We start from the raw sequence: 25,654 nt of genomic DNA, 5'->3' as shown, positions 1-25,654 counted from the left end.
GCGCTTTGAGTTGCAGGTGCAGTTTGCGAGCAATTCTAAGGTAATTATGTCTTTAAATACTTAATTAACTCAATTAATACACGAAATTAGCTATCAGTAACGTAATTTTCAAGTAATAAACTGGTGACAAAAGATTAGAAAGATCAGAGAAAGTTTTTAGGAAAGTAAGATCGCTAAGCCTTGGTCAAAACAAAAACCTACCCGAACCGAGTCTTTTTAAAAGTAGAATCGTATTAATTTTGCTGAAATATGATAGAAATATGTAAATTTATGGCGGTAGAGTCTTTGTCTTAGCGTTTCCTTTTTAGTTAAGTTGATAAATTTATCTTTTGAGCTTAGCACCTACTGTTTCCGTGAAAACCTTAGTGCAAACTGTAACTATCATAAGTAAATAATAATTCCTAATAAGTTAATTTTGCCCAGCACTCTTCCAACCGCGATTCTACTTTAATGCGAGGACGGGTTTTTAGGGATGAAATAAGTTATTAATTTATGTAGGAAGCTGTGTTTATTCAAGCTCCTACTGGAACGTTTTTTGGCGGGTGTTAGGTGTTTTTTCTTTGGGAGGGGGAGGGGCTTGCGATTTCCGTGTTGGCTGGCTCTTAGTGGTTCCCATCTTTATTCAATTTGATTTCTCCGTAAGGGGGATTAAGGAAACCTTGATGAAAAGAAGGATTAACTCTCTTGGGATTAACTTTCTGTAAGATCCGCGTGGTGGCGTTTCTCCAACGACCATCTTTTAATAATAAACCCTTTCAGGGGTTGGGGTTGGGGGAATGGGTCCTTTACCCGCAAACCCCCGGGGGCACGACAGTCTTACCTAAAGTTATAACTTGCAAACCCCCCTCCCCCACTTTCCCTGAGAAATTAGCGTACGAACTGTCAAAGTGTTACGACATAAATGCAAGGTCAAATACGAGAAGTACATTTTTGACCTACTCTTGTAAAATGCTTAATTACTCGGGCTCTGATTGGTGTAGGACTAAGTTTTTGGTACCGTTACGTAGAAAACAGTTTGTTCTATCATATCCTAAAAGGATTTAACATTAGCGTTCAAATTCATGGAGTTGTGACATCCTGAAGTTGGTCTATAGAGCTAGTTGAAAATTTCGAATTGAAGGAGACATAAGATTTTTCTAGTTGCCATTTCCAATCAAAATCAAGGGTTAGGTGACCCTTGCTTTGGACTTTCGATGTCTGATAGCTAAATTCAAAAACCACTTAAGTCTAACCTTAGTTAACTATAAGAGAAACGTGCTTTTGTACGCCGTGTATTGTACAGTCTGTTATTAACAGGTATACAACCCTGAGATTTTACTCAAACCCCCAAGATGTCGAACACTTTCCAAGCTACCATTTTATTTTTTTAGATTTTAACGCAAAATTTAGCGAGATTCATTTATGGGTGTAGTCAATTTATTTATTTAGAAATTAAGCTTAATTTATAATTAATTACAATTCTAGAAGCGAAATTATTCAATTTTTTTAAATGGCAAGTGTCCCACCCCTCGCGAAACCCGAAAAGAGCGTTTTCCACGAGCGTTGCTATGGTAACGTCGCCCGGAATCCAGAGCTCTTATTCCTTAACGCTACCAAGTTAGATTGACTCTCTCCCAAAGGTGATAGGCTTGATTTAAGACTATTCGTCAATTTAATTTGGTAGTGATGGGATAATTGGCGCGTAACCCGTTTAATAAGGTTTGGCCTATTGTTATATAGAGTATAGATATATTAATGCTAGCTTGGATTGATTTGCTATGGCTTCTTTAATATTAAGCCAACTTTTGCCACATTGGTTTTTGCCAAATCTTTTTTCACGTTTAATTTAATGAAATTGGGGCAAAGTCTATTTTGTATCGTCTAGCAAATATTTAGGTAAATCGAACTTTGAAATTTTCAAACTTGCAGGAAAAATATTCAAATTTGAATATTATTTAAATGTAATGAATGATAATTTCAAGTTGAACGTAATGGAAACAAATTTTCAAATCGATATGTGAATTTTTAAATTTCAAATTTGATTTTTTCTTATAAATTTCAAATTTGATTTTTTCTTATAAATTTCAAATTTGATTTTTCTTATAAATTTCAAATTTGATTTTTCTTATAAATTTCAAATTTGATTTTTTCTTATAAATTTCAAATTTGATTTTTTCTTATAAATTTCAAATTTGATTTTTTCTTATAAATTTCAAATTTGATTTTTTCTTATAAATTTCAAACTTTCTTAATTAACAGTCTGATAAATCTATTTCAATTGGAATCCTTTGGATTATAAATAAATTTCTAAGTTAGTTAAAAGTTTGCTCGGTGAATTTTGAAAAACCTTAAGGCGCAACAAAATAACTTATTTTCCCGGGGAAAGTAGATCACGTGGGGGGGGGGGGGTTTGTTGCACCGTCCAATAGTAAGAGAGCGCGCGAGAGTTGTGGGTGTGTCCCAATATATATATTATTTTGCAAAACGCGAGGAGACGTACGAAGAACATTTATACCTTAAGGCAGTGGCAGTGGATGGCTTTTGGGCACGACAACTTTTAAACCGCCGCGCGTCGCGAACCTGACTCACTCTTTCTTTCATGGATCTAAATTAAGAATTTTTGAAAATTTATTTTCTCAAACTTGCAGCAGAATATTGCGTGTATCCGGGTGAGACGCAACGCGATTTACGCCGTCGTGTTTCCTATAGTTGAAAGTGTTCTTGGGAGCAACTTGGCAACAACAAGAAGAGGAGCACCAACTTGTTGCAGATTTCTAATTTGAAATTGCCGAAAAGTCCGAAATAACAAAAGAACGAAAGGAGATCAACAATTGCAGGTAGGAAATGTTTTTGCAATATTGCAGTTTATATGTGCTTGAGTATTTTTGCAAGTTATTAAATATTCGATCGCCATTGAAGGGACAGATATTAAATTTATTACGAAGTTTCTTAAATTATAAAAATCAATTTAATCGATTTTAAAATTAAATGACACGTTGGCAAATAATACCTTTGACATTATTAAGGTGAATTTAAAAATAACATTAGTGCATGCATTGCCAAGCCTTCAATATCGTAGACGTATTAACCAACGACTTTCGTTCCATTTTTATTTCAAATCCTTCATTGTTCCATCAAAAATGTTACTTTATTTTTTTACGTTACAAATTGTTTCGTTACTGTGAGGTTAACTTGATACACCGCATTATATAGCGTTCACAAGATCAGTTTGTAAGTGAAGCGGGTATTAGGGTAAGGAAGTTACCTTTATCGGTAGTAATGCTTATCCTAATGTTTCTGGGATATTCTACCGTTTTCTTGTTTAAATGGATATTTCTCACGCTAATCCGAAAGATTTTTTTTTTGTTTTGCGCTCTGACGTAACAAGTTGCATCGATATTGGTGATTGGGGGCTAAAAACCTAAATATTTTAATTGCAATGTTGTTTTAATATAATTAAAGAACAGATTCAGATATAGTTCAACGAGAGCTTTAAAATGAAACCAATCGCGTCAAAATTGGATGGTAAATAAAAAAGTTGGAAAATTTTCAGATATAAAACATAATCAGATAGGTCTGAAAAATTTCTAATTTCCTTATTTATGGTCCGATTTTGACGAGGTTGATCTTATTTTGAAGCTCTCGTTACGCTCAATCTGGATCTGTCTACAAACTCCAATTTCCAAAATATTAACTCTGATATTTGACCCTTTTTTGTGTAAATAAGGGCTTTTATTTAGCAGCGAATTTACCTACAATTAGCTATATAAATATTAGGGCAATTCGGGGCGTAGTTCCTCTTTATAGGGCAATTTTTAAGAAGCGCCCGGAAAGTAGCCCCTTGGGATTGGGCGGAGGTATACTATATACCCTTTTAACAAAGCCTGCATCCAACCCCAACCAAAAGTGTAGTGACACCCCGTGTTAACTCCCCATAGTGTCCAACATATCCACGAGGTACCAACTGCCGGTATATCGGTGGCGTTACTATTGAAACAAAGCAAAGACTGCGCGTACGATAATTATCTTAAAATTTATTGATTGACTTTCATTTGGGCAGAAAGTAATTTGACCTTTATAAAATAAAAAGACCCCCGTTGCACTCTTAGAAGGATCCAATGAAAAATGTCTGAAAACCGTGTGTTTACACTTGGTCCCGACCCTTAACCCTTGGCTGTTGAATCCATCCATATTTTCTGCTGATGTCCCCCCCCCCTAAACCTGTATTTTCTATAAAAAACCTCCATTCTTCAAATCCAATTTATACATATTTTTTATGTGGAGCGACCTGATGTTTAAAGAGCTTTTCAAAGACCCGCGCGCGCGCCAAAAAACACGCGCAAAGGCTTAGCTAACAGACAGACCAAGGCTTAAACCTTTATATATTTTTTACTTGCCAGCAGTTTATTTTTGGTCTATAAAAGTTTTTATAACCTGGTTTGCTTAAAGTATATGTATTATAATATATTTAAAAGTAGAATCTCAGCTATGCAATTAAATTAATGTAGATTAGTATAAAGGGGCGGAAGAACACGTATGGAGCAAAACATCACGCGAAACACTAAAAATGAATTAAAACTAAGAGGACTTCCTTATTCCAACCCCTATAAAAACAAATGTGATTTTTACGTAATTTCGAATTAGCATTCTGAGCGTGCACGCGTGATTGCGCGTGTTTACTTTGTAATATATTATAGTATAGTTAAACACGTGTGAAACGTGATTTTTAAGAATAAGACTTAGGTATATACTTCGTTAATCAATATTATGAACTTCTGATTAGCGGTGTATTCTAATCTAAACCACGTGACGCTTTTTCTTTTAACTATGAATTAACGATTTCCTGCTAAGGCCTAATTTGTCCCGGGCTCGTTAATGAATTAACGAGAGACGCGTTAATTTCTCTGTCACTGTTATAACCAAGATATCGTGGGAAACATTCTTAAAGTACATTGTTCATTTGTGACGGTTGACATATCCTTTAAGCTACTTAATTAATTCCAGTTAAGTTTAAACATTAGTGTTGCTCATTTGATTCGCTTATTTACGCGTTACAATTGTCGTTCCTTTTCTATCTCACCCTTGAATTGAGTGATCTGACATGGGAAGACTTAGACTTACTTGAGAATTAATTGACTTATGATATATTAATGTTAATAGAGCCAATATAGCTGGAAGGTAGTTACCCAATAAATTTACGAAACTGTCCTTGGCTTTCAACTGTATTACATCTAATTAAACTAACGCTGCGCGGTCCAATTTTCTCGGATATTAGTTTTCGTGGTTAATTGGAAAAGTTATAGGCGGTTTGAGTTGAACGTCACTTCCGGTATGTGTCCTCTCATCCGTAGATTAACTTCCGGTCTCCCAGTACGGTTCTGATTGATTGGTCAATTCTAGGTTCTGTGTTTGACCAAACCAAACCAAACGGAATACGCGGACACCCCCCTTAAGTAAACCGCGTGATATGTTTAAATGACCCATATGAGCGCTACGTTTACTCACTTAAAAGTATGACCACTGACCAGTTCAAGTTTAAAAGAGACTAAGTTGTAGACCAAATCGAAGCAATCATCGAACTGTTAAATCCCCCCCCCCTTAACCTATGGATCAATAAATATAATAAATATTATAAGGAATGCATAAAAATCTACTAGGAATTATTGCATTGAGACATCCATTTTCACTCAACGTATCTAGGTGGATATTGTGGGAGGAGCTAGACTAATCATTTATCTCCCTGGGCATTGCTTCTTGCGCGCGCACCTAGGAACCCGTGAAACAGCAGGTAGAAAGACGCCATCAGAATTATGGGGCTTGATGGGGGATAGTTAGTAAGTTCTTAAGCCCAGCCCACAAAACCCGAATTCATAGAAATTAACATGGGACACAATTATTCCTATTAGCTTTATGTGTTCCGTATATTATGAACTGGAGTTCATAATATAAGTTAGTTTGGTCCGATGTCAACTTATCCTGGTGTCAAATTCCCGTATGAAAAAAAAGTTTTTAACGTGTTAATTTGTTGTCAAGTTAAATTGACTTTGGGGCGTGACCGGGATGTTTTTTGAATCGCGTTAAAAAGTTTTGTTAATTTATTTTAAAAAGGGTGTGGCTGTTTTAGGATAGACTTATAAAATATCCAAAAAGTTGTAGACCTAACTTTGAAAAATATCTATAAATTTTTGGTGAAAGCCAATTGTGATAGAAGGCCACATAAATTAGGCAAATTTCTTATATGTTCAAATTGAATTAGAATATTGCTATTATTAGTATATTTTTTGTCCTGTTTTTATTGATTATTTATTAATGTCCATTTCGTACAAGATATTGTATCGATTTTCTATAAGTTTCTACCGTAGTTAGTATTCTATTAGAGGGTCATAGTTACGTATTACACGGGCGTCGGCCATCTTGTTTTATCTGTTGATTTTAAGCGGCTTGAAAATAGCCAGCTTTCAATTCCATTCAACTTCCTTTTGTTAGAAATAATATACTTATATTCAAAGATCAATATCTTGATTGTGAAAAGAATTTTATTTATTCAAGTCCCCTCTCTTCCTAAGTGGACACGTGGTACCGTTACGTTACTTGGGAGGGTTTATACTTTGTTGTTATTATGTCTGTACGTATATTTCCATATTAGTTTGGATATAGATTGAAAGTACGCATGCGCCAATTATGTTATTTCAAGTTTAACCGAAATACGTCTTGTTGATACTCAAATTAAAGCCCTTGACGTTATAAATACTAAGATAATAATTGTTTACGTCTATAGTGAACGTATTTTTGTTTAGATATAATCTTAGATTGATAGTGCGCATGCGCCAATTTTGTTATTTCAAGTTTAACCAAAGTACGTCTTGTAGGTACTCAAATTAAAGCCCGTGACGTCACAAATACTATGATAATAATTGTTTACATCTATGTTGAAGGTATTTCGTGAAAACTCTTATTGAAATAATTTTCAATCTAAACTAAAAGTCGTTTGAATGTAGGCTGGCACCAGTTGACGTGAAAAAAACGAGGTCAGACGATTCTGCAATTAATTTTTAAAAATGTCCCCCGGCCCGGTCTCCTCGGTAGGCTCGAATAGACAAATTTGAAATTACTGGCGTCGAACATACTTTTTTTTGTAACTTCAATTAAACAATGAAAGAAAGCCGCCAAAGAGATAAACCGACAGTGTTATACACTTTGAATACAGCGGAGACCTTAAGCCCAAAATAACTAAAAAAAAATATCACAACCTAAAATCAACTTTAACCTAAAGAGCTACCAAAATCCCCCATTTGCTTTTAACACCAACTTAGATTGATAATTACGTTAAATTACTATTGAAATTTCAACTTAAATTTATATTGCGCGTTAGTTTAAACTAAGTCCTGAACTAAGCGTGAAGTTACATAAACTTGGGAGTATTCGCGGCCCGTTCGCACTCCAAAAAAAATTATTAATAAAACTTTTTAAGTATAATAAAAATTGGCCATAAAGGTATTATAATAAGTTCAACACTTATGTATAACTACTCCACTGACGTTATAATTTATTTTTTTTTTTTTGGTATGGTGCGAACGGAGCTTTATTAAGGTCACGTGTTTATTTCCTCCCCAGTAAAAAATTTTGGCGCCATCTACACGGGATAATAGCGTCTCTAATTTAACGTTTCCGTTTTAAGTTAGTCTTTTTGTGACGGCGTCTCTCGCTTATAGTTTCGTGTTTGCGAGTTTGGGACGCGGACAAAAGAGTGTTACTTCGGCGGCCGGTGATAATTATGGATTATTTTATAACGCCAAAATCGGTCGCTTGACCATCATTTGACCATTCGGCCCCACGTGACTTTGTTTTTTAAATTTTTCGGTTTAAAAATTATATATCGTCAGCTTCGGAGATCGCCGCCGCGTGCCGATTGGTGCACCGGATTTATTCAATCGTTTTGATTGGCTAAGAAAAGGAGTTTAAGAGGAACATCGTCATCGACTCTAAACTTGTTTTGATTCGGTTAAGAAAACTCCCAGAAGGATTTAGTTTGGTGAGAGATTCACTTTTCATTGGTTGATTTTATTTTCTTTTAAAATTGACGCGGACTGCAGACTTTATTCGTGGTTCTATTTTTGTTTTTAAAGTTAAATAATGGTTAATTTTTGGTTTAATTTTACTTAGTATTTATTAATTAATTTTGATTTTGTTTAAATTTAATATGATTTAAATTTCCTGTTCAAGTTCTAATTGTAAAACCAAAACTTTAAACTATTTATTGAATCAAAAATTATTCAATCAGAGTTAAGTAATATTAACAACACTATGCAAGGTGGTTTAGGTATATGAGACCATTCATGCTACAGTACTTATCCTTCTGTAATCTGGTAGTTTTCCCCCTACAACAAACTGAAATGCGGAAAATGAATTTTTTATTTTTTCTTGAATAACAATTCTTGTTCGTTATTAGCTAATTGTAGAGGAGTTTCGTTTGGGGAGGATATAATTTAGACGGCCATATTGGTGGTAGGAAATCAGAAACCTACCAGTATGACTGCCAGAACCGTGGTAAGACTCTATTGACATGGCTATTTTGGGTCTATTACGGGAGCTAGTAGGGGGGATAACCACTAGATTGTAGTTGTACGTTGTCGCCGAATAACTAAGCCACTCTGTTAATGTTTTAAAAGTTATGTAAAAGACGTAGTACGTGTTAGTGTAAGTCATTTTGGGAGTGTGGTGCACGCGTTTGTCGGTATGTGGTTCTTGGGTACGACGGTGCGGTAGTTGGAAGGGAGTCCTCCGCGTTCAGCGACAGCCAACTGCATATCCGGACTATTAGGGTCATTGCGACATTTGTGATATTGGTAGCATCCTGTTTCCCAAGCATCTCCCGACAGAGATAGCGTTTACCCCGAAGAAGCCAATATTGTCAAAGGCTGGACTCTAATACTCTGTACTCTTTATACTGTAGGCTCCGTACATATTAGTTCTATTTCGGTTAACAATATAAAGCTATATTCTTCTCGTAAAGGAGATAGTACAGAATATCTTGACATTAATGGTTCCAATATAACGCTATGAGGAGGAATTCTAATAGATTTTGGGTTTCGTTGTAGGGACAAGTTGGAAAACGTTTTATATTTTAATTCTGGGATTAATTTTTATTTTTTTTTCTTTTGCATTTTTGAATTCTACTCAAAATTAGCTTTAATTTGATACCAATATCGTTCAAATCGGAGCAGTTTGAATTTTTCAAATTTGAATTGGTTTTTCAAATTTGAAAATCATTTTGCAACTTGTTGTATTTTCGGGAGATGATACGGGTGTCATTGTAAAACCCTTTTCAAATAATATATACTTCGCAACCTTTACCGGAATTAAGAAAATATGAAAATATTTAAACTTGATTATGGAAAAATAATTTTCCAATTTGAAAATAATTTGAAAATCTTATTTACCGTCCGATTGAATTCGTCCTTGGTATCATTTTAAAGCGTTTTTCGAGCTGATTCCGAATCCGTTAAGATATTTTACCTAACCTTTAACTGAAACTCGAAACGAGTATATTTTTAATCAATTTGGGTTAGTGCGCGTGCTCCGTGAACTTTCACTATATATAAGTAAGAAATTAGATTTTCATTGGAAACACGAGATGACTACGAGGGCCTTCCGGGTTTAATTAAAATGTTAGCTTACGTGGATTAGTGTTTCAATCTTAAAATATATATTATTCCAAAGCATTTAGGCCTTAATTTTACTACCTTCTTAGCTTGAAACGTAGTATAGAGATCCCTGAAAAGCGAAAATTTCCTCGTGAAAATTTTGATGAGCAAGTTGAAAATTTTGCAGTTATTACCTAAGGAATTCAATACATTTTATCTTGTATCTATCGATGACCTATCGCATCGAGGCCATGCATTTAACTAGAGTTCAAAAGAAATATTAGAAATCAATATTTTATTTAAAATATGATGCGGCCATTTTACAATATGGCGTCCAACCTATAGCATCTGGAACTTGTACGATAGGCCATCTTCTGTTAGCCCAACTATATAATTTGTCCAGTCCAAGCCACTCAACGTGTATATTTCTTATGTCTTCAATTAAAGGGTTAGGGTCTTTAGTCTTAGATAATGTAGCTCGGGCAATAACAAGTAAAGGGTTTAACCAGGAACCATTGTAAGTAATTACTGTTTTTTCTTGACTGTCTGGGTTAAGTTAGTAGGTTTAGGGAGGGAGGGGAAGGCCAAGGCTCAAAGAATTCTGGTCGTATTTTTGTCACGAAATTGTGCGTGCGAACTTCGTCTAACTAATCTCGTGCTAAGTATTGGCCGTGTTGTCGTAGTAGGAACCAACCATGGGGAAACACCATCGCCATGTATTTTTTTTAATATATATTATATATTGTACTTCACACTCACACACACTTTTTCTAATGTTGGTTAAGGAAGGGTAAACAACGTTTAACTTCGCCTAACTTAAACATTCAGACATACCTGAATAACAATACTTCGAGCTTGGAAAATTGCTTTACTTTTGGTGGTGGTATTAGGTGTAGTATAATTCCACCTATGATATAGTAGTTATCCCCCTATGATATAGTAGTTATCCCCCTATGATATAGTAGTTATCCCCCTATGATATAGTAGTTATCCCCCTATGATATAGTAGTTATCCCCTATGATATAGTAGTTATCCCCCTATGATATTGTAGTTATCCCCCTATGATATTGTAGTTATCCCCCTATGATATTGTAGTTATCCCCCTATGATATAGTAGTTATCCCCCTATTATTTAGTATGGTAGTAGTGATCCCCCTACACTCAGAACTGAATTCACGACCCTTGAACTGCAGACTATTATCCATCTTAGCTACCATAGTTCATACCATAGAGGGAAAACAACTTGATTACAGTAGTATCCTACTACCCTTTTCCTAATGGCTAAGTAACAAGTTGATTACTTGATTAACGCCGCGACAATCTCTTGGCTATAGTAACCTTGACCCGTTGACCAAAGTAGCTAGCTAGCCACCATTGGATAAGACGTTACTGACCACCCGCTGACCAAACCGAACCGATCCGATAAAGTAGACGTATATACAATATTCTGGTCACGCTAAAACTCCACTAAAACAAAATCATGACGTTTTTTACGAAGCGCATTTTCTATTCAAGATGGGGAGCCACTTGATTCTCAACCTTTGACGCGCCAAATTAAAACCATTATGAAACGCCAACGTGACTTGTTTTCAAAATAAGTCTATATTGAAACACTATTTAACGTTACTGTCAATAAAATGGGTCGTTTATAATACAACTACGAGGTTAGACTCGGGTTACGTGTCACTACTGTCAAAGGTTGACCACACGGGTTCAACCTAACCCGGGTTAGAGTCAAGTTACGTTGCGTTGATAGCGTGATCCTATAATTTATGTTTTTCTTTTCTTTCTTTTTGCTTTTACTCGGGATGTCAGACCAAAGTATCGTTAGGAACTTATAACTCGATGTTAACTCATTTATGCTTATATAAGTGTCAGTGTACCGAAATTAATTTTTTAAATGTTTAAATTAATATTAATTAGGGAGCGTAAAATTCCTTAGCGTTAAAGGAACGATATGTTACTTGTACACTCACTACTAACCCTTTAAAAGTACAATGGATGGATGGGTGATATAATTCATTAATTAAAGTTAATTAGACACACCAAGACGAATGAATATTTGCCTAAAAATGTCGTGGGTGTAAATTGGTGTTAAAAGACGCGTGACCTAAATATTATCTCCGAAACTAATTACAAAACAAAATAACAAAAAAAAAATCAGAATTATATTTTTAACCATTCCATGGATTTATTTCAAATTTCCCATGAATTTTTTTCAAATTAGTTTATATATCTATCTATGCTGAACATCATTATTATAAAGATATAGATTTGTATCTAGGGGGGGGGGGCGTCATTAAGAGGCCGTGTTTACGCACGACTTTTCTGACCCCGAACTTGTTTGATCTGACCTATCCACTTTAACATGCCGTTGTGAAAATTACAAGGAGAAATAACAAATTTTAGCTTAGCCTAGAAGCAATTAGGCCTAGCCCAAATATTTAACTTCTCTCTCTCTAATGTTTATAGCTCACATTAATTCATGTTCTGTCATACGTGAAATAAATTAAATATCCCAACCAAAAAAACTATAAATTAAAATTGATTTTTCCATACTAAAACCCTAAGACCGGGCAACAGCTGAGTATTTTCAAAAAGCAGACGCCAGCTGAACTAGCTATCAGTCACGTGACCTGGACGATCCAAGGCTGAGTACCTCGCGCGTGACTCCCCCTAGTCAGACATGGGCGCTCTCCTCTCCTTTTGGAGCGAAATGAGCGTTTTGAGAGGAGAGAATCAGAAATTATACTATTGTGAGTGGAGGGTGAGTGGGAGTGGTAGGCTTCTAACAAAAAAAAAGGAGAGAAAATGAGTGCCACGATTTAATATCATGAAACATTGGAGTGAACCTCTTGGCCAATTCAAAATACAAATTTTAAAAGAGCGCGAGTTTTTACGGGCGGCGTAAAAGGGGTGTAAAAGGGGGTGAGTTTGAAAACCAAACGTTTAGCAATGGCTCGTGAGTGTGAGAGGTGAGTGGGACGAAAAATGTTTTGGGAGAGGGGGTTCTCTCCTTCTTTCAGGCTTTTGGAGAGGAGAGAAAATCAGAACCTATCCACTGTTTCTGGGTGGGGGTTAGGGAGACAAGGGAGGGAAATAAAGAAACATGCTTTGAAATAGTAACGGGGGTTTATTGTTAAGCCAAGGCGAAGGTTAGTGATTCATAGAGGTGGAGACAAGGCTCTCTAGCTTTGAACATGCTGTAAACACAAATGGTATTTGACAGGCTACAGTCACGTAGCCTAGTGAAATACGAATGCTTATTGGCTGAACCAAAACTTTGATAATGTTCGAGGAACGTTGCTATGCTGGTAGTGTGGGAAACGCTGGTACACAAGATTCAATAGAATAAACGAAGTGTGAGAGTTAAGCTGCAGAAAATTTTGACACTGACAGTTTCCGCTTCTCTCACCAGTGGTGTGCCTTGACGAGCTGTTTTTTATTGGGTGATACTTATTAAACTTAGTTTAAAATGCCAAAATTAGAAAATAAATCGAGAAACAAAGTTTGCTTTAGTGTAGGACCTTATCAAAACTAAGGTAGAACTCCAGCGGCTTCGTCTTCAGGCTTATCGTTCAAGAATCACTGCTTTCCGGAAGTTTCTGGACAAAATAGGTAGTCGGGCTTTACACTACAAGTCTTATTCTGATTCAACAACTAATGAAGCTCAAAAGCATATGTTGCAATAAGTGTTGCCACAATTATTGCAGTGACACGGAAGTTTTGCTGGGCCTAGGTTTTAATCGAATTTATCTTAATGGTAATTTATCTTAATTGAGAATGAGATGAGAGGAGGTTTAGTAACGAGTAGTGAGAGGAGTGGAAAACTTTTAATTTTATCTTAATTGAAATGAGAGGAGGTTCAATAAAACTACGAGAGAAAATGAGCAGTGAGAGGAGTGAAACATTTTAATTTTTATATTAATTGAGATGAGAGGAGGTTTATTAAAACTACGAGATAAAATGAGAAGTGAGAGGAGTGAAACATTTTAATTTTTATCTCAATTGAGATGAGAGGAGGTTTATTAAAACTACGAGATAAAATGAGCAGTGAGAGGAGTGAAAAGTTACAATGATGTTTTGTTTGGGAAAGGAGCGAGGTATACTGGAAAGGCCTACTATGGAAAATCAGTTGGAGTGAGCTACTCGTTCCCCGCTAAAAAATTTTGAGGAGTGGGAGTGGGAGAGGCAGAGGGTTCGCCCATGTCTGCCCCTAGTATGAAAAGCGCGCGCCAATATCCCCCCTCTTTCTCCCACCCTCCCGTTACGTTTCCCGCCATTTGAAAGTTTCCCCGCGCGCGCTATTACAGCATTTTTGCTTTCGTGCGCGCGCGCGCGTTGATAGAAGTTTTACTTGTAGCGGCTGAATTAGGCTTAAGCCTTAAATTTTAACTTCTTGTCGTTTTGGCAGAGTCGCAAACTCGCTATCGGATTCACTTACGTTTGAAACGAAACGAAACGAAAGTGGTGTGTGTGTACTTTTATTTTTACGTAACACTAAACGTTCTTTTCGCGCCAAAATCCCATAGGAAATTTACTTTTTTTTTATCCAATTTCTCCTGGGACAACTAAGGCGCGGAAAAAAAGGCGGGAAATATATTTGGCGCGTGTTTGTCGAGCACGTTTTTTATTAGCAACGAGGCTCGCGAGAATAAGGTATCGTCGGCCGTCGTCTGCTATGAAGTTTAATATCACACCCCTGTCAATGTGAAATAAAAACACGTGAACCGTTACGGATATCATCTTTCGATACTCACTCAGTAAGTTTATTTATTTTTCTGTAATATGTTTCGACTTTACTCAAAATCGATTTTGGTTTTTTTTTTTTTGATCAACTTGTACGTAACTACTACTACAACTATTACTACATCTACTACAACAACAAAGATGCAATCTTTTACTTTTTAAAAAAAAAATCAATACGTAATAAAAGAAACGAAAAATATAGTAATAGTAAAAACACTGTTTTATATTATGGGTCACGTGATTGCCCCTGTTATTTTTTGGTTTTATATGAAAACAGTGTCCATTAAAATCGGTTTCAAAGAGTTAATTGTTAATATCTACAGTATAATGGGTTTTTAAATACAGTTTAAATAAATATTACGTAATATGTATTTTGTACAAACGGGAATTTTAAGTGTATGGTTTAGCCTTACCTCAAAACGCGTTTAATAGCTTTTTGAAATTGACAAAAAAAAAACCAAGCTAACCATGCCTATATTTCTCAAGGATATATGTCTCTGATGTACAGGTAGTTATAAAAACAAACCCGGTTTTTTTAAATACGATCCTTAAATTGGCAATTAATATTTATTCATGTGAAATGCATTCATTTATGAATATTCATGAAATAAAATTTAAATTTATTATTTTAAATTGAATTAATATTAAGCTTGTATTTGAGGATTTAACGTTTTTTCAAAAACCCCTTTTCATTTTTATTATTTTTTTTTAACGGATATTGTAATGTAATTGTTGCTCGGCGTATACTTTTACATGTACAGGTATTAGATTTTGAACCGTTTCCAAGTATAACAGAGTTTTTGCTTTCATGTTAAGTTGGAGTTTGACTTCGAAAGGGTGGGATTGAAATTAAAAATAGAAGTGTGCATGTGTAAGCATCCCTGTAACGTGTTGAAATAATTTAGATTAATTTAAAACTAAATAAATAGACATTAGACCATTAGTACCAAAAAAAATTTAAAAAAAAAAATAGATTATAAACTTATTTTTATTTACTTTAAATTTTCATAGATTATAAACTTATTTTTATTTACTTTAAATTTTCATAGATTATAAACTTATGATATGTAGTGAGTAGCCCCTCGTAACAGACGGATTACGTATTTCTTACTACGTCTTTTACATTTAAGAATTTTTCCGTAATCTTACCCCGCGATGTACTAATACCAAGAACTGATAAAAAAAAAGAAATTTATTTCTTAATAATTTTTGTACTCGGTTACTGGGTGAATTTCTATATTCTTTAACAAACAGCAATCAATCTCTTGATATAAATTTGAAATTTGATATGACCGGCCGTGTCTAGAGACATTGTTATCTAAAAGGAACCAATATGAGACGTTTAATGTACTAAAAACAGATAACGAAGAAAGAAAAAAAAAAGGCTATGGAGTTTTGATTTATTTATTTTTGTCAAATTATTTCTAGGATAGTTACCACATTTCTATGACGTTCTTGAGAATAAGGCACCTTCACATTATAGCTAGATGTAATTTGAAACTGTTTTTAAACCTGGGGCTGCAAAGGTGAGAGTTTAAGTTTCGCTGTGGTTTGAGGAGAAATTGCCAAATTTTATTAGTTATTTAATAAAATATTTTGCATAATTTTTTTTTTGAAAAAGTTTTCAAAATTGTCTAGTGTGAACGGGGCTTTAAAACTACTTCCATTTAACATTAGGAATTAATCCGCTAGTATTGGGAAAACATTATTAGGTTTTTAAAAGTTCAAATTAATATATTTTTATTAATTAAACTTGCGGCTTGGTGACTTTGTAATTTAAAACCGGAATTGGTTTTATTAACAAATTTTTCCAAAAGGAAATCCTATAAGATTTCATTCATATTACGTTAGCTCGGGAAGCTAACCACGTGATCAAAAGAAACACCACCCACGCGTTTCTTCAATCAGCATTTTGAAATTAATTATCATATAATTAATTATAATTATAATTTTAATTAAGGATGAATATTTATTATCTGAAACGATAAAACATCTGCCGATAAATACACATTACTTGTTAACGTATTTTAAGTAGTGGTTGCCTTAGTATTATTCTACCGCAATGTAGGGGTTTTCCCTCTACCACTGTTATAAAGAACAATACAGTACCACGTTAACTTGTCAGAAACAGGCAGGGATCCAATTAAAACGCGTCGAGTTAACTTGAATATTAAAAAATTTTTCCCAATTATTAAATGAATTAACGAACTCTCGGATGAGTTGTTAATTGGAATAGCTTTCTTTTATTCCCAATACTCCGTTCAGCACTGACAAAGGCTAATATCCTTTTGTTAATATGGTCAAGAGACGTTGTAATAAACGTATAGGAAATAAATATCGTCTCAGATGCTGAGTTCTATACGTAATTAATAATTTAATAATAGTGGTAGGTTTTTAAGCGCGTGGAAAACTCCAAAAGAGATGGATTAAATCAGGGTACACTCTTGAAATGACTGAATTTTCAAACGAGATTTGTAGCGTTTCCGGAGCATTTTAAGGTTGAATATGAAGTATAGGGTTGCACCTTCTTTAATATTTGATTGGAGTTTCACGCGACGCGTTTGCTTAATCAATTATTAAACATATTTACTCGGTGCAAACTCCGGATGGAGATTGAATTTAAGGTCAGGCTTAAATATATTAAATAAATTAAATATTAAATAGTGTACTAGTAAGTTAAATACAGGAAGTTTAACTATTAGTGTTAGTATTATTATTATTAAGTAAAAGCCTAAGTTTATAAGTAATATGTTAAATGATAAGTTTGACAGTGAGAAGAGACTTCCAGCAGCTCGAGATAACTAGTTCGACTCAAGGAGAACGACGGAAGCGAATTAAATTGAAGTCCTAAGTACACTCGGTGGTGGTTAATTAATTAATTTTGCAGCTAGGATCTATTCCATGATCTAGGCACTCCTATTTAGTCTATGCATAATTACTAAGAACCCCAATTTGACAGCAGCGCCACCTCACTCACCAACCAGGCCTCCCTGGCTTTACCTCCTCGAATCTATGACCTACCTCACTCACTCAATTCAAATTCATTACAAGCCTTTAAATTCAGTTTGTCATGACCAGATATTAACAAAACAAACTTATGGTGAACATAACATATCTTATGAACTTATGGTAAAATTAATATTTGTGTCACTTTACCTTGACTGACAGACATAATTAAACGAACACAATAGCTTGACTTTTTGCCCTACTAAATCGTAAATACAAAATGAATCCAAACCCCCTCCCCTTGTCAAAAGTTAAAACCTACGTTAACATACGTGGATTTATTTCAAACTAAGTTCGTAGCAAAGTTGGTACCTTCATTAGATTCGCTTTGACGCTATGAAGTTCATTTGAAACGCGGTCATAATTGCTTGCTCCTTGTAACCTTGGACACCGTCTATCATTATTGTAGTAATAATAATTGTTTTCGGTGTCGTTTTTGTCACTTGTCACTGAAAAATAACGGTTTAATGTCATCGGATTAAAGCTGGTTTTACGGACAAGTTATAAGGGGATTTGGTTTATACCTTAAATATATAGCTTAATTAAAAGTCTATTATCGTTGTAGTTATTAATTAATTAATCTTTAATTTCCCTATAATATGTGCTGGATTAAACGCCATAAGTCTTCAGTTTAATCTACTTTTGTTATTTTTAAAATATGTAATTTAATTTTTTTTAGACTTATTATTATTTTGACTTCTGCATGGTATGGTTGTAATAGCAATTTAATATTTTAGTAATGAGTTTTTAATGCGACAGACATATGGGTATCACGTGACGTGGTTGTATAATAACTTGGGAATAAATTAAAGCGAATTTAATTATAATTAATATTAATATTAACGTTAAACCAAATTTGAAATATAGGAAATTATTAAATAGCTTAAGCGGAACTTTTCGGCCCGGGTATAATATTAATGAATGTTTTTGACTCATAAGGAACTAAAATAATCTTTGAATTTTAAGGAAATCTTTTTGTTTATTTGTTTGTTTCCTGAATATAGGGATCAACTCCTTATTAGTCATTAAAGACGGACTTAATATCGGCGCCATCTTGTTAGCTGCTTAGCTAGCTAGCCAGCCATCCCACATTGCCACTGACGTCAGCGCCATCCCCTTGGTGAGTAAACCGTAGCATCACGTGACTGTTTTGTCTGTTTTACTTTAGGTTTGAATTTGATTATAATTCAGACAGTTGAAATATCTGAAATACAAATTCCATTGTGTTTCTTGAAGGACTTTAGACGCGTTGTTCTGACTCTAATTAGAGAAAGCTTTTTTTAGAGAAAAAACACCAAGATGGCAAAGAGAATGTCTTTAATAGATTCCTTGAAAGGTACCCATTATCAGTTGGTTACCCACCACACGTGATTCGCTTCAGCCAATTATAAAATTAATTGCTTCTTAATTCTTAATTATTTATTATTTAATTACTCAATTTATTTTAATTTTAAAGATTTATTTAAATTTTAAGAGAGAAGTATATTATTTGGGTTCATTTAAGTACCACTTTATTTATTTATTTATTGTTCACAGCGCTAAAAGCAGTTCATATTATTATTGTTTACACAATATGGACCGAGTATGAATTGAAGTTTCAATCTGCTAATATACAGTAGTTATTGAAACATCATGAAGAGCTTTGGGAGTAATTTCTAAGTTTGTTACTCGGTCCATATCTACTCTGTATCCCGCTTGGTTTTAAATGACTGTTAGTTTTTGTTGCGTTTAAAAACTTTTTGTTCATTTATGTTTGTGTTTAGCCAAAATGCCGGAGTTGAAATCACCGGACACAAATGCGAAGACGCCCATGTTGGGAGACGCCAACGTTATTCGATTAACTGAACCCACTAGGAACATCCCAAGATTGGTAAGTCACTCACTTACTCACTAAATAATGTTAATAAGCGACATCTAGCGGCGAACTGTTATCGATTACAATACCACTCCCCCTTTCTAAAGTGGTTCACCTTAGGGTCAAAAATTTAAAGCATAATTGCATTAATTAATTAAGTTTGTTTCCTTTTAAACTTGATACGATACTTTGACCTTTGAACTTTTATTGTGTAGAATTCGGTTACCCAATAAGGCAGGCGCCAGGCTGTGATTTAAACCCCGGGGGCAAAATCCTATACGTTAAAATGTAACCCAAAATCAAAGTTGCCTTTGACTGCATGATGCATTGGACTTGTTTTGTAGAGTGTACCCTTGAAGGTAGGGCGGAGGGTTAAACGATGAAACAAACGATCGATAGCTTTATGCCGTCCGTTATTTGAGTGGGTCGCTTGCTTTGCTATTCCCTAAGATTTTTAAACTGGTCAATGTCTATTTGTCACAAATCATGTCGCGTTGTGATCGAGACCTGCTTAGTAAGTCTAAAAAGGAATTTAAGCCCTTGTTACTAGAAAATAATGCGTGTAGCGGGGACTCTAGTTGTATGTCCACTAGTTCACCTTTGACCTCGTGTGAAAATAGTCAGGCCACGTGGCTCATCTTAACTCAATCGACGTCGTGTACCGATAAGGTATTGCGTAACCTCAATTTTTTAATTAAATTTTCTAATTATATATTCTTTGCTTTTTAATTATTTTTGTCGGTTTAAATAAACATTAAATTAATTAATAGAAATATTTGCTCTTAAACCCATGAATTAATGACATATTGGTATTCTATGAAATTTCAGATTTATCTTTATTACTCTATATTTTTATTAAATATTTTTATCTCAAAAGAAAGGCTAGCTTTTATCTTATGCCGTAACAATCTAATCTACTTAACCCGACTCGAGGTGTCGGACATTTACAACACTAGTAACATTACACCCCCCCCCTTAAAACACTGACCTCTTCAGTTAGGCAGCGACCCCTTGGTCCGAAGCGTGCCTCTCAACCTCTTCAAAAATGTCATATTTTCATTCCGGGTGGTGAATCGAATTTAGGCTTAACGATTTTTTCCGTTGGTGTCCTTGAAAGGCGTATAAGTCGCGTGGCGCCATCTATAGTTTTATATGCTATACAGACTGTTCTTTATATTTTCTCTTTAAGGCTCAGGCCTAAGGCTCTGGGGGCTTTTACGGTTTTGACCTATTTTCGGGTTGGGTTTTTTTTTCTCTTTAGGCTGTCGCTTTTGAAGTATTAAGTCCCAATATAAATCAAGTTAAGCATCGCCTCTTTTCTCTTTAAGCCAATAACATCGTCTCGTCTAGGGTCAAGGGTCATATTGGAATTTAATAATACACCCGTACATGATGGCGTTACCTATACCCCTATCTACGAATAATTTTGCCGTTAGAACTTTAATCATTGTTGGATCTGTTGTTCAACCATTGTTCTTACAATGGCTAAGACATTTTATTTATATACTTCTATGGTAGTAAGAGTTACGAGCTTCTGATTGGATTTTAACTATTTAATAGGCTTAAATGCTTAGCGACCGAAGTAAATTAATTCTCAAATCTTGTAAGGTTATCAAAGGTATAATTCAGACCTGATTCTGATTGGTTGTCTTGTGGTAATACCTCTACGAGCCTTGATGGGTCGATTCGATTTTATGCAAATTTTCTTGACCTAGCTCTAAATGTACGTGTATTAAGTTTCTTCTAGGCCAAAGCGGAAATGAATAACCCTGGTTAATTTTTGCTATTTAAATTTCGTACGTCAATTTGTCCAATACTCAATATGAAAATCCTGCGAAATAGCATTCAAATATTAAATTACAAGTAATAAGGTATATTGACAGTAGACGTTCATTTACAGCGTTTATTCCCTATGGGAGTTTAACAACTTTAACTGGTATTGCCATTACCGTGTAGATTGAATGGGTGGGGAAATATTCTACCCGCTTCGTTCGTATTCACCTTTTCCAATATCGAACCAATTTATCTTGACAGCGGAGTAGATATGTAATTTATAATAAATATAAAAAAATTTCTCCTCTAAGCAACAGGTTGCTGGTGTTACTTTCAAGTTAAATTGACGCAATTTCTATATACTCCATACTCTATAGTATAAGAAATCAATAAAAAATAGGTGTTAGTAGGTGAAAGGTCTATTCTCGCCCAATTTGGCGGGATATTTTAAAAAATCACTTAGATGAAGATTCCTTTACTTATGGTACGGGTTAGCAAAGGCGCCTTTGGGTTGGATGGCAGCACACTATCCTGGTCAATATCGACTGACTAGTCGATGGTGTGTTACCCCCGGGAAGCCCTAGATGCAGGGGATGGATCTCTTTTGGCTTTTCCAGCTTGTGTTGGTGTGCAAGAGGTTCCCATCGATGTAGTTGAAGTCGGTTGCATCTCGCGGCAGTCGCGCTCCCGCGCCTTTTTGTAACGTAGTAGTTAGCTTTTTAAATGCGGCGGTTATTAGATTTAAATAGAGCTTCTAGAAGAATATCTAGTCAAGTTTCTTAGAAGTTAGATCTAAGTTAGTTATGTCGGCGGCGCGACCCCAGTTGGTTGCGTGGCTCATGAGGAATCGTAGTAATAATAGTTTAAATACGGGTAATTCGGAACAAACCGCTTGGCTAGTGCAGTCCAAGAGTTCCGATTTTAAAGTGATTATTATCTTAATAGATAATTAATTAATCTATTGATTTAATCGCATTTTATTCATTTATTTATTTTTTATTCTTTAGGTTATCCAATGGATGAAAACCAACTTATTATTGGTTATGACCATTGTGGGGGTTATTTTAGGCGTTTTTATCGGTTTCCTGGCCCGGATGACGTCATACACAGAAGACACGATCATGTTAATCTCCTTCCCCGGAGATATTCTCATGAGACTTTTGAAGATGTTAATTCTGCCGCTTATCATTTCTTCCATGATTGCTGGTTAGTTACGTCTAAACAAAATTTAACTACCACACCTTGGGTTTTAAAAATTGCTTAAAATAGATAGCGCCATTGAATTCGTGACGTTTTTAGGCTTTGAAATGAGTACTCGCACTATTAGGTTACGGAATATAATTAGTTTTAATTGTAGTTAATTAAATTTAATTAATATAATTAGCGTAATTAAAGTATGGCTTGCGGGTACTCGTTGGAATCGTTGTAACGAGGTCCTTACGATTCCAATGGTAACTTTAGTCTAAATTTGACGTGGTTTCGGTACGCAGGTCTGTCTCAATTGGACCCCAAATCAAGTGGAAAGATGGGTTCTCGGGCCCTGATCTACTATTTCGCCACGACCATTTTGGCGGCCACTTTGGGTATCATTTTGGTAACGATAATTCACCCCGGTGACCCTAATATCAGAGTGGACTTGGGTCACGGTACCGAAGAGAAAAAAGTTGCCACTTTGGACGCCTTCTTAGATTTGGTTCGAAACATGTTCCCTGAGAATCTGTTACAAGCCTGTTTTCAACAAGTCGAGACCACCTACGTCAAAACCAAACAAAAAGCGCCCATACTGGCGGCAAACGATACCGGAAACGCGACGGAGACCATCCTGAAACGAACCCTTACCTACAAAGACGGAACCAACGTTCTAGGTAAGTCCGTCCAGCCTCTGTCCCATGTCCAATTACAATAAGTCTTCAATCGGTTGATAGTTTATTTTATCGTTGTGGTACGGGATAGGTTTAATCGTATTCTGCATAGCGTTCGGTATTATCAGCGGTCAAATGGGCAGTGAAGGGGCGTTAATGGTTCAGTTTTTCGCGGTTCTCAATGACATTGTCATGAAAATCGTCGTCTTGGCTATGTGGTATTCACCATTCGGTATCATGTCTTTGATTATCGGTAAAATCATGTCGATCGACAACATGGCTCAGACCGCCCAGCAACTTGGAATGTACATGTTGACGGTCATCACGGGTCTTTTAATTCACGCCATTATCACCTTACCATTGATCTACTTCCTGTTTACGAGGAAGAATCCCTTGACCTTCTTTAAGGGAATGTTGCAAGCTTGGGTCACCGCCTTGGGAACTGCCTCCAGGTAGGATTGACCCCTCCCCCACTTGAACTCCTGACCTTCGACTTAGTTGTTGATGTTGATTGTAGCGCGGCCACACTTCCGATTACGTTCAAATGTTTGGAAGAAAACAACCATATTGATAAGCGCGTCACCAGGTTCGTCTTACCAGTTGGGGCGACGGTAAACATGGATGGAACGGCCCTTTACGAAGCGGTCGCTGCCATTTTCATTGCCCAGATGAATGGGATTTATTTATCACCTGGACAGGTCATCGCCGTAAGGTACGTCACGCTTCAAAATTACTTAAATACGTTCCTATAAGTAATTGGGTCGGTCCCTCGCGTCACTTAAATACATTCCTATAAGTAATTACTTGGGTGCCTTGGTTTAACAGTTTGACAGCTACGGCGGCCAGTATTGGCGCGGCTAGCGTTCCCAGTGCCGGGTTGGTCACCATGTTACTTGTCCTCTCGGCCGTTGGTCTACCAACGCAGGACATATCCATGATCGTCGCCGTAGACTGGTTATTGTAAGTACATCCCTTTTTTGGAGTTTGTGCTTGGTCTTCTTACTTGTCGTTGCTTTGTGGCTCTGCCAATGGTTGTGTTTGATTCAATGTGTGTTTGAACCCTGAGTTCAAAGGTTATAGTTCACTAGGTAGAATAGAAATTTTACGCTGATAAGAATAAGATACCTCCCATTACCAATTGCACTTGCTCATAATGATAATACCCCGTTTTGGCACATTGGCTTTACGCGTATATGGCGCATGCTCCGTGTAGCTTTAGCACCCACCGATGCCAACCGCGCATGCTCCGTAAGGTTTAGCACAACGGCCATTTTAAACCAATGAAATTTGAAAATAAAAAAGGGACCGTATTCGAACTTCCATCAACGTCTTGGGCGACGCGTTCGGAGCTGGAATTGTCCATCATCTTTGCAAAGACGAATTAGACCGATTCGACGCGGAAATGTTGGCCAGACAAGAGATAGAATTAGCGGAAACTGGAGGCCGGAAGGCTTCCGTTCTAATACCCATCATGCCCCGCGGTAGTAACAGCGGCCTTGGCAGTTCGGCCCACGCCACAGCACCCGACAAGGGAAACGGTAACATGAACTTTGTCGGGACCAGCGGAGCAAATGATGGCAATAATGAAACGCAAATATAATTAATTAAACAAATTTTTAATTAATTAATTTTAAAAACCAAAACCCGAACTTCGCACATAAGCTATATATATATATATACTAATTAATCCGTAAATAAATTAATGGGGGGATTTTTAATTCTTTTTTTTTTCAACCTGATTAATATTAATATTAATATAGAATTAATGATTAATCCCTCTGAAGTTAAGTTAATTAATGAACTTTTGGTTGACAAAAAAATATATATATATATAGTAATAATCTTCCATGAATTTAATTAATTAATTAATTGACAATATATTCCTACTCAGGACCTCAGATTTTTTTGTTTTTTTTCTACAGTTTCAGATTCAGCATAAATTTCAATGAATTTTCATTGAAATTTATTTAATAATAAAATCCCGCGCGCTTATAATTTTTTTTTTATTTTATTTTTTGCAAATTAATTTAACATGAATTAATATGACGATATTATACGCTATATGTATGAATTGTGCCTGCATTTTTTCATCAAAATTCATGCAAATTCATGAGAAATTTAATTAATTAAAAAAGGTCGCGTTCGCATTTGGACACTTTATCATTAAGTGCGAATTAAAAAAAAAAAGAAAAATTATCATGAATTTTATTTGATTCATAATTCATCATGAATTTTTTTAAACGTGTGTATTTCCCGGTAATCTAATCCCCAATTACGTGTGAATTACCCCCGGTAATTAATAGCTTTAATTACATCAAAACTTGCAGAGGTTAACGGTAATAGTTAGTATAGGGCGCTGTCGGTTAGCTGTGGCATAGGGGCTAGCCACCACCCCTCTATGCATTGTAAAGGCGTTAGATAAGTGGCAATAAGTCGCAAGATGACTTGGTCCAATTAGCTAGCTGAACTTAAAAAAAAAAAAAAAAAAAATACCCCCCCCCCCCCATAAATTCGCTAACATTAAATCAGTGCCATTTTTTAAAAATTAAATTAATTAAATTAATTATAAAATTTTTATAATTATATAATTAATTATAAAATTAAATTAAATTAATTAATTATAAAACTTTTATAAATAATTAAATTAATTAATCATAAAAATTATATAATTAATTATAAAATTAAATTAAATTAATTAATTATAAAACTTTTATAAATAATTAAATTAATTAATCATAAAAATTTTATAATTATATAATTAATTATAAAAATTAAATTAAATTAA

At 35.2% G+C, this 25,654-nt stretch overlaps 1 protein-coding gene across 1 annotated transcript; it reads left to right on the top strand.

Annotated features, from left to right (window-relative positions):
- Positions 1-22: 22 nt before the first annotated feature.
- On the top strand, positions 23-25,421 carry LOC149597177 (excitatory amino acid transporter-like). Its single transcript, XM_089861153.1, has 10 exons — positions 23-40; positions 2,628-2,816; positions 18,384-18,499; positions 19,143-19,249; positions 22,015-22,213; positions 22,498-22,872; positions 22,961-23,321; positions 23,387-23,581; positions 23,695-23,829; positions 24,172-25,421. Exons 4-10 carry the CDS (start codon positions 19,148-19,150, stop codon positions 24,467-24,469), a joined length of 1,665 nt encoding a protein of 554 aa, XP_089717279.1. The 5' UTR covers positions 23-40; positions 2,628-2,816; positions 18,384-18,499; positions 19,143-19,147; the 3' UTR covers positions 24,470-25,421.
- The last annotated feature ends 233 nt before the right edge of the window (positions 25,422-25,654 follow it).

Source organism: Phalangium opilio, unplaced genomic scaffold (genome assembly GCF_054372755.1).
Source record: "Phalangium opilio isolate 3A_F unplaced genomic scaffold, DU_Popi_V2 ptg000369l_1, whole genome shotgun sequence".
NCBI lineage: Eukaryota > Metazoa > Arthropoda > Arachnida > Opiliones > Phalangiidae > Phalangium > Phalangium opilio.
The sequence above is the reverse complement of the archived record's forward strand: the minus strand, read 5'-3'. Positions and strand labels throughout refer to the sequence as shown.

Coding starts and splice junctions, on each gene's coding strand:
- LOC149597177 (XM_089861153.1), top strand. CDS start 19,148: ATGCCGGAGTTGAAATCACCGGACACAAATGCGAAGACGCCCATGTTG. Junction 19,250..22,014: donor CTAGGAACATCCCAAGATTG/GTAAGTCACTCA, acceptor TTTATTCTTTAG/GTTATCCAATGGATGAAAAC. Junction 23,322..23,386: donor GCCTTGGGAACTGCCTCCAG/GTAGGATTGACC, acceptor TGTTGATTGTAG/CGCGGCCACACTTCCGATTA.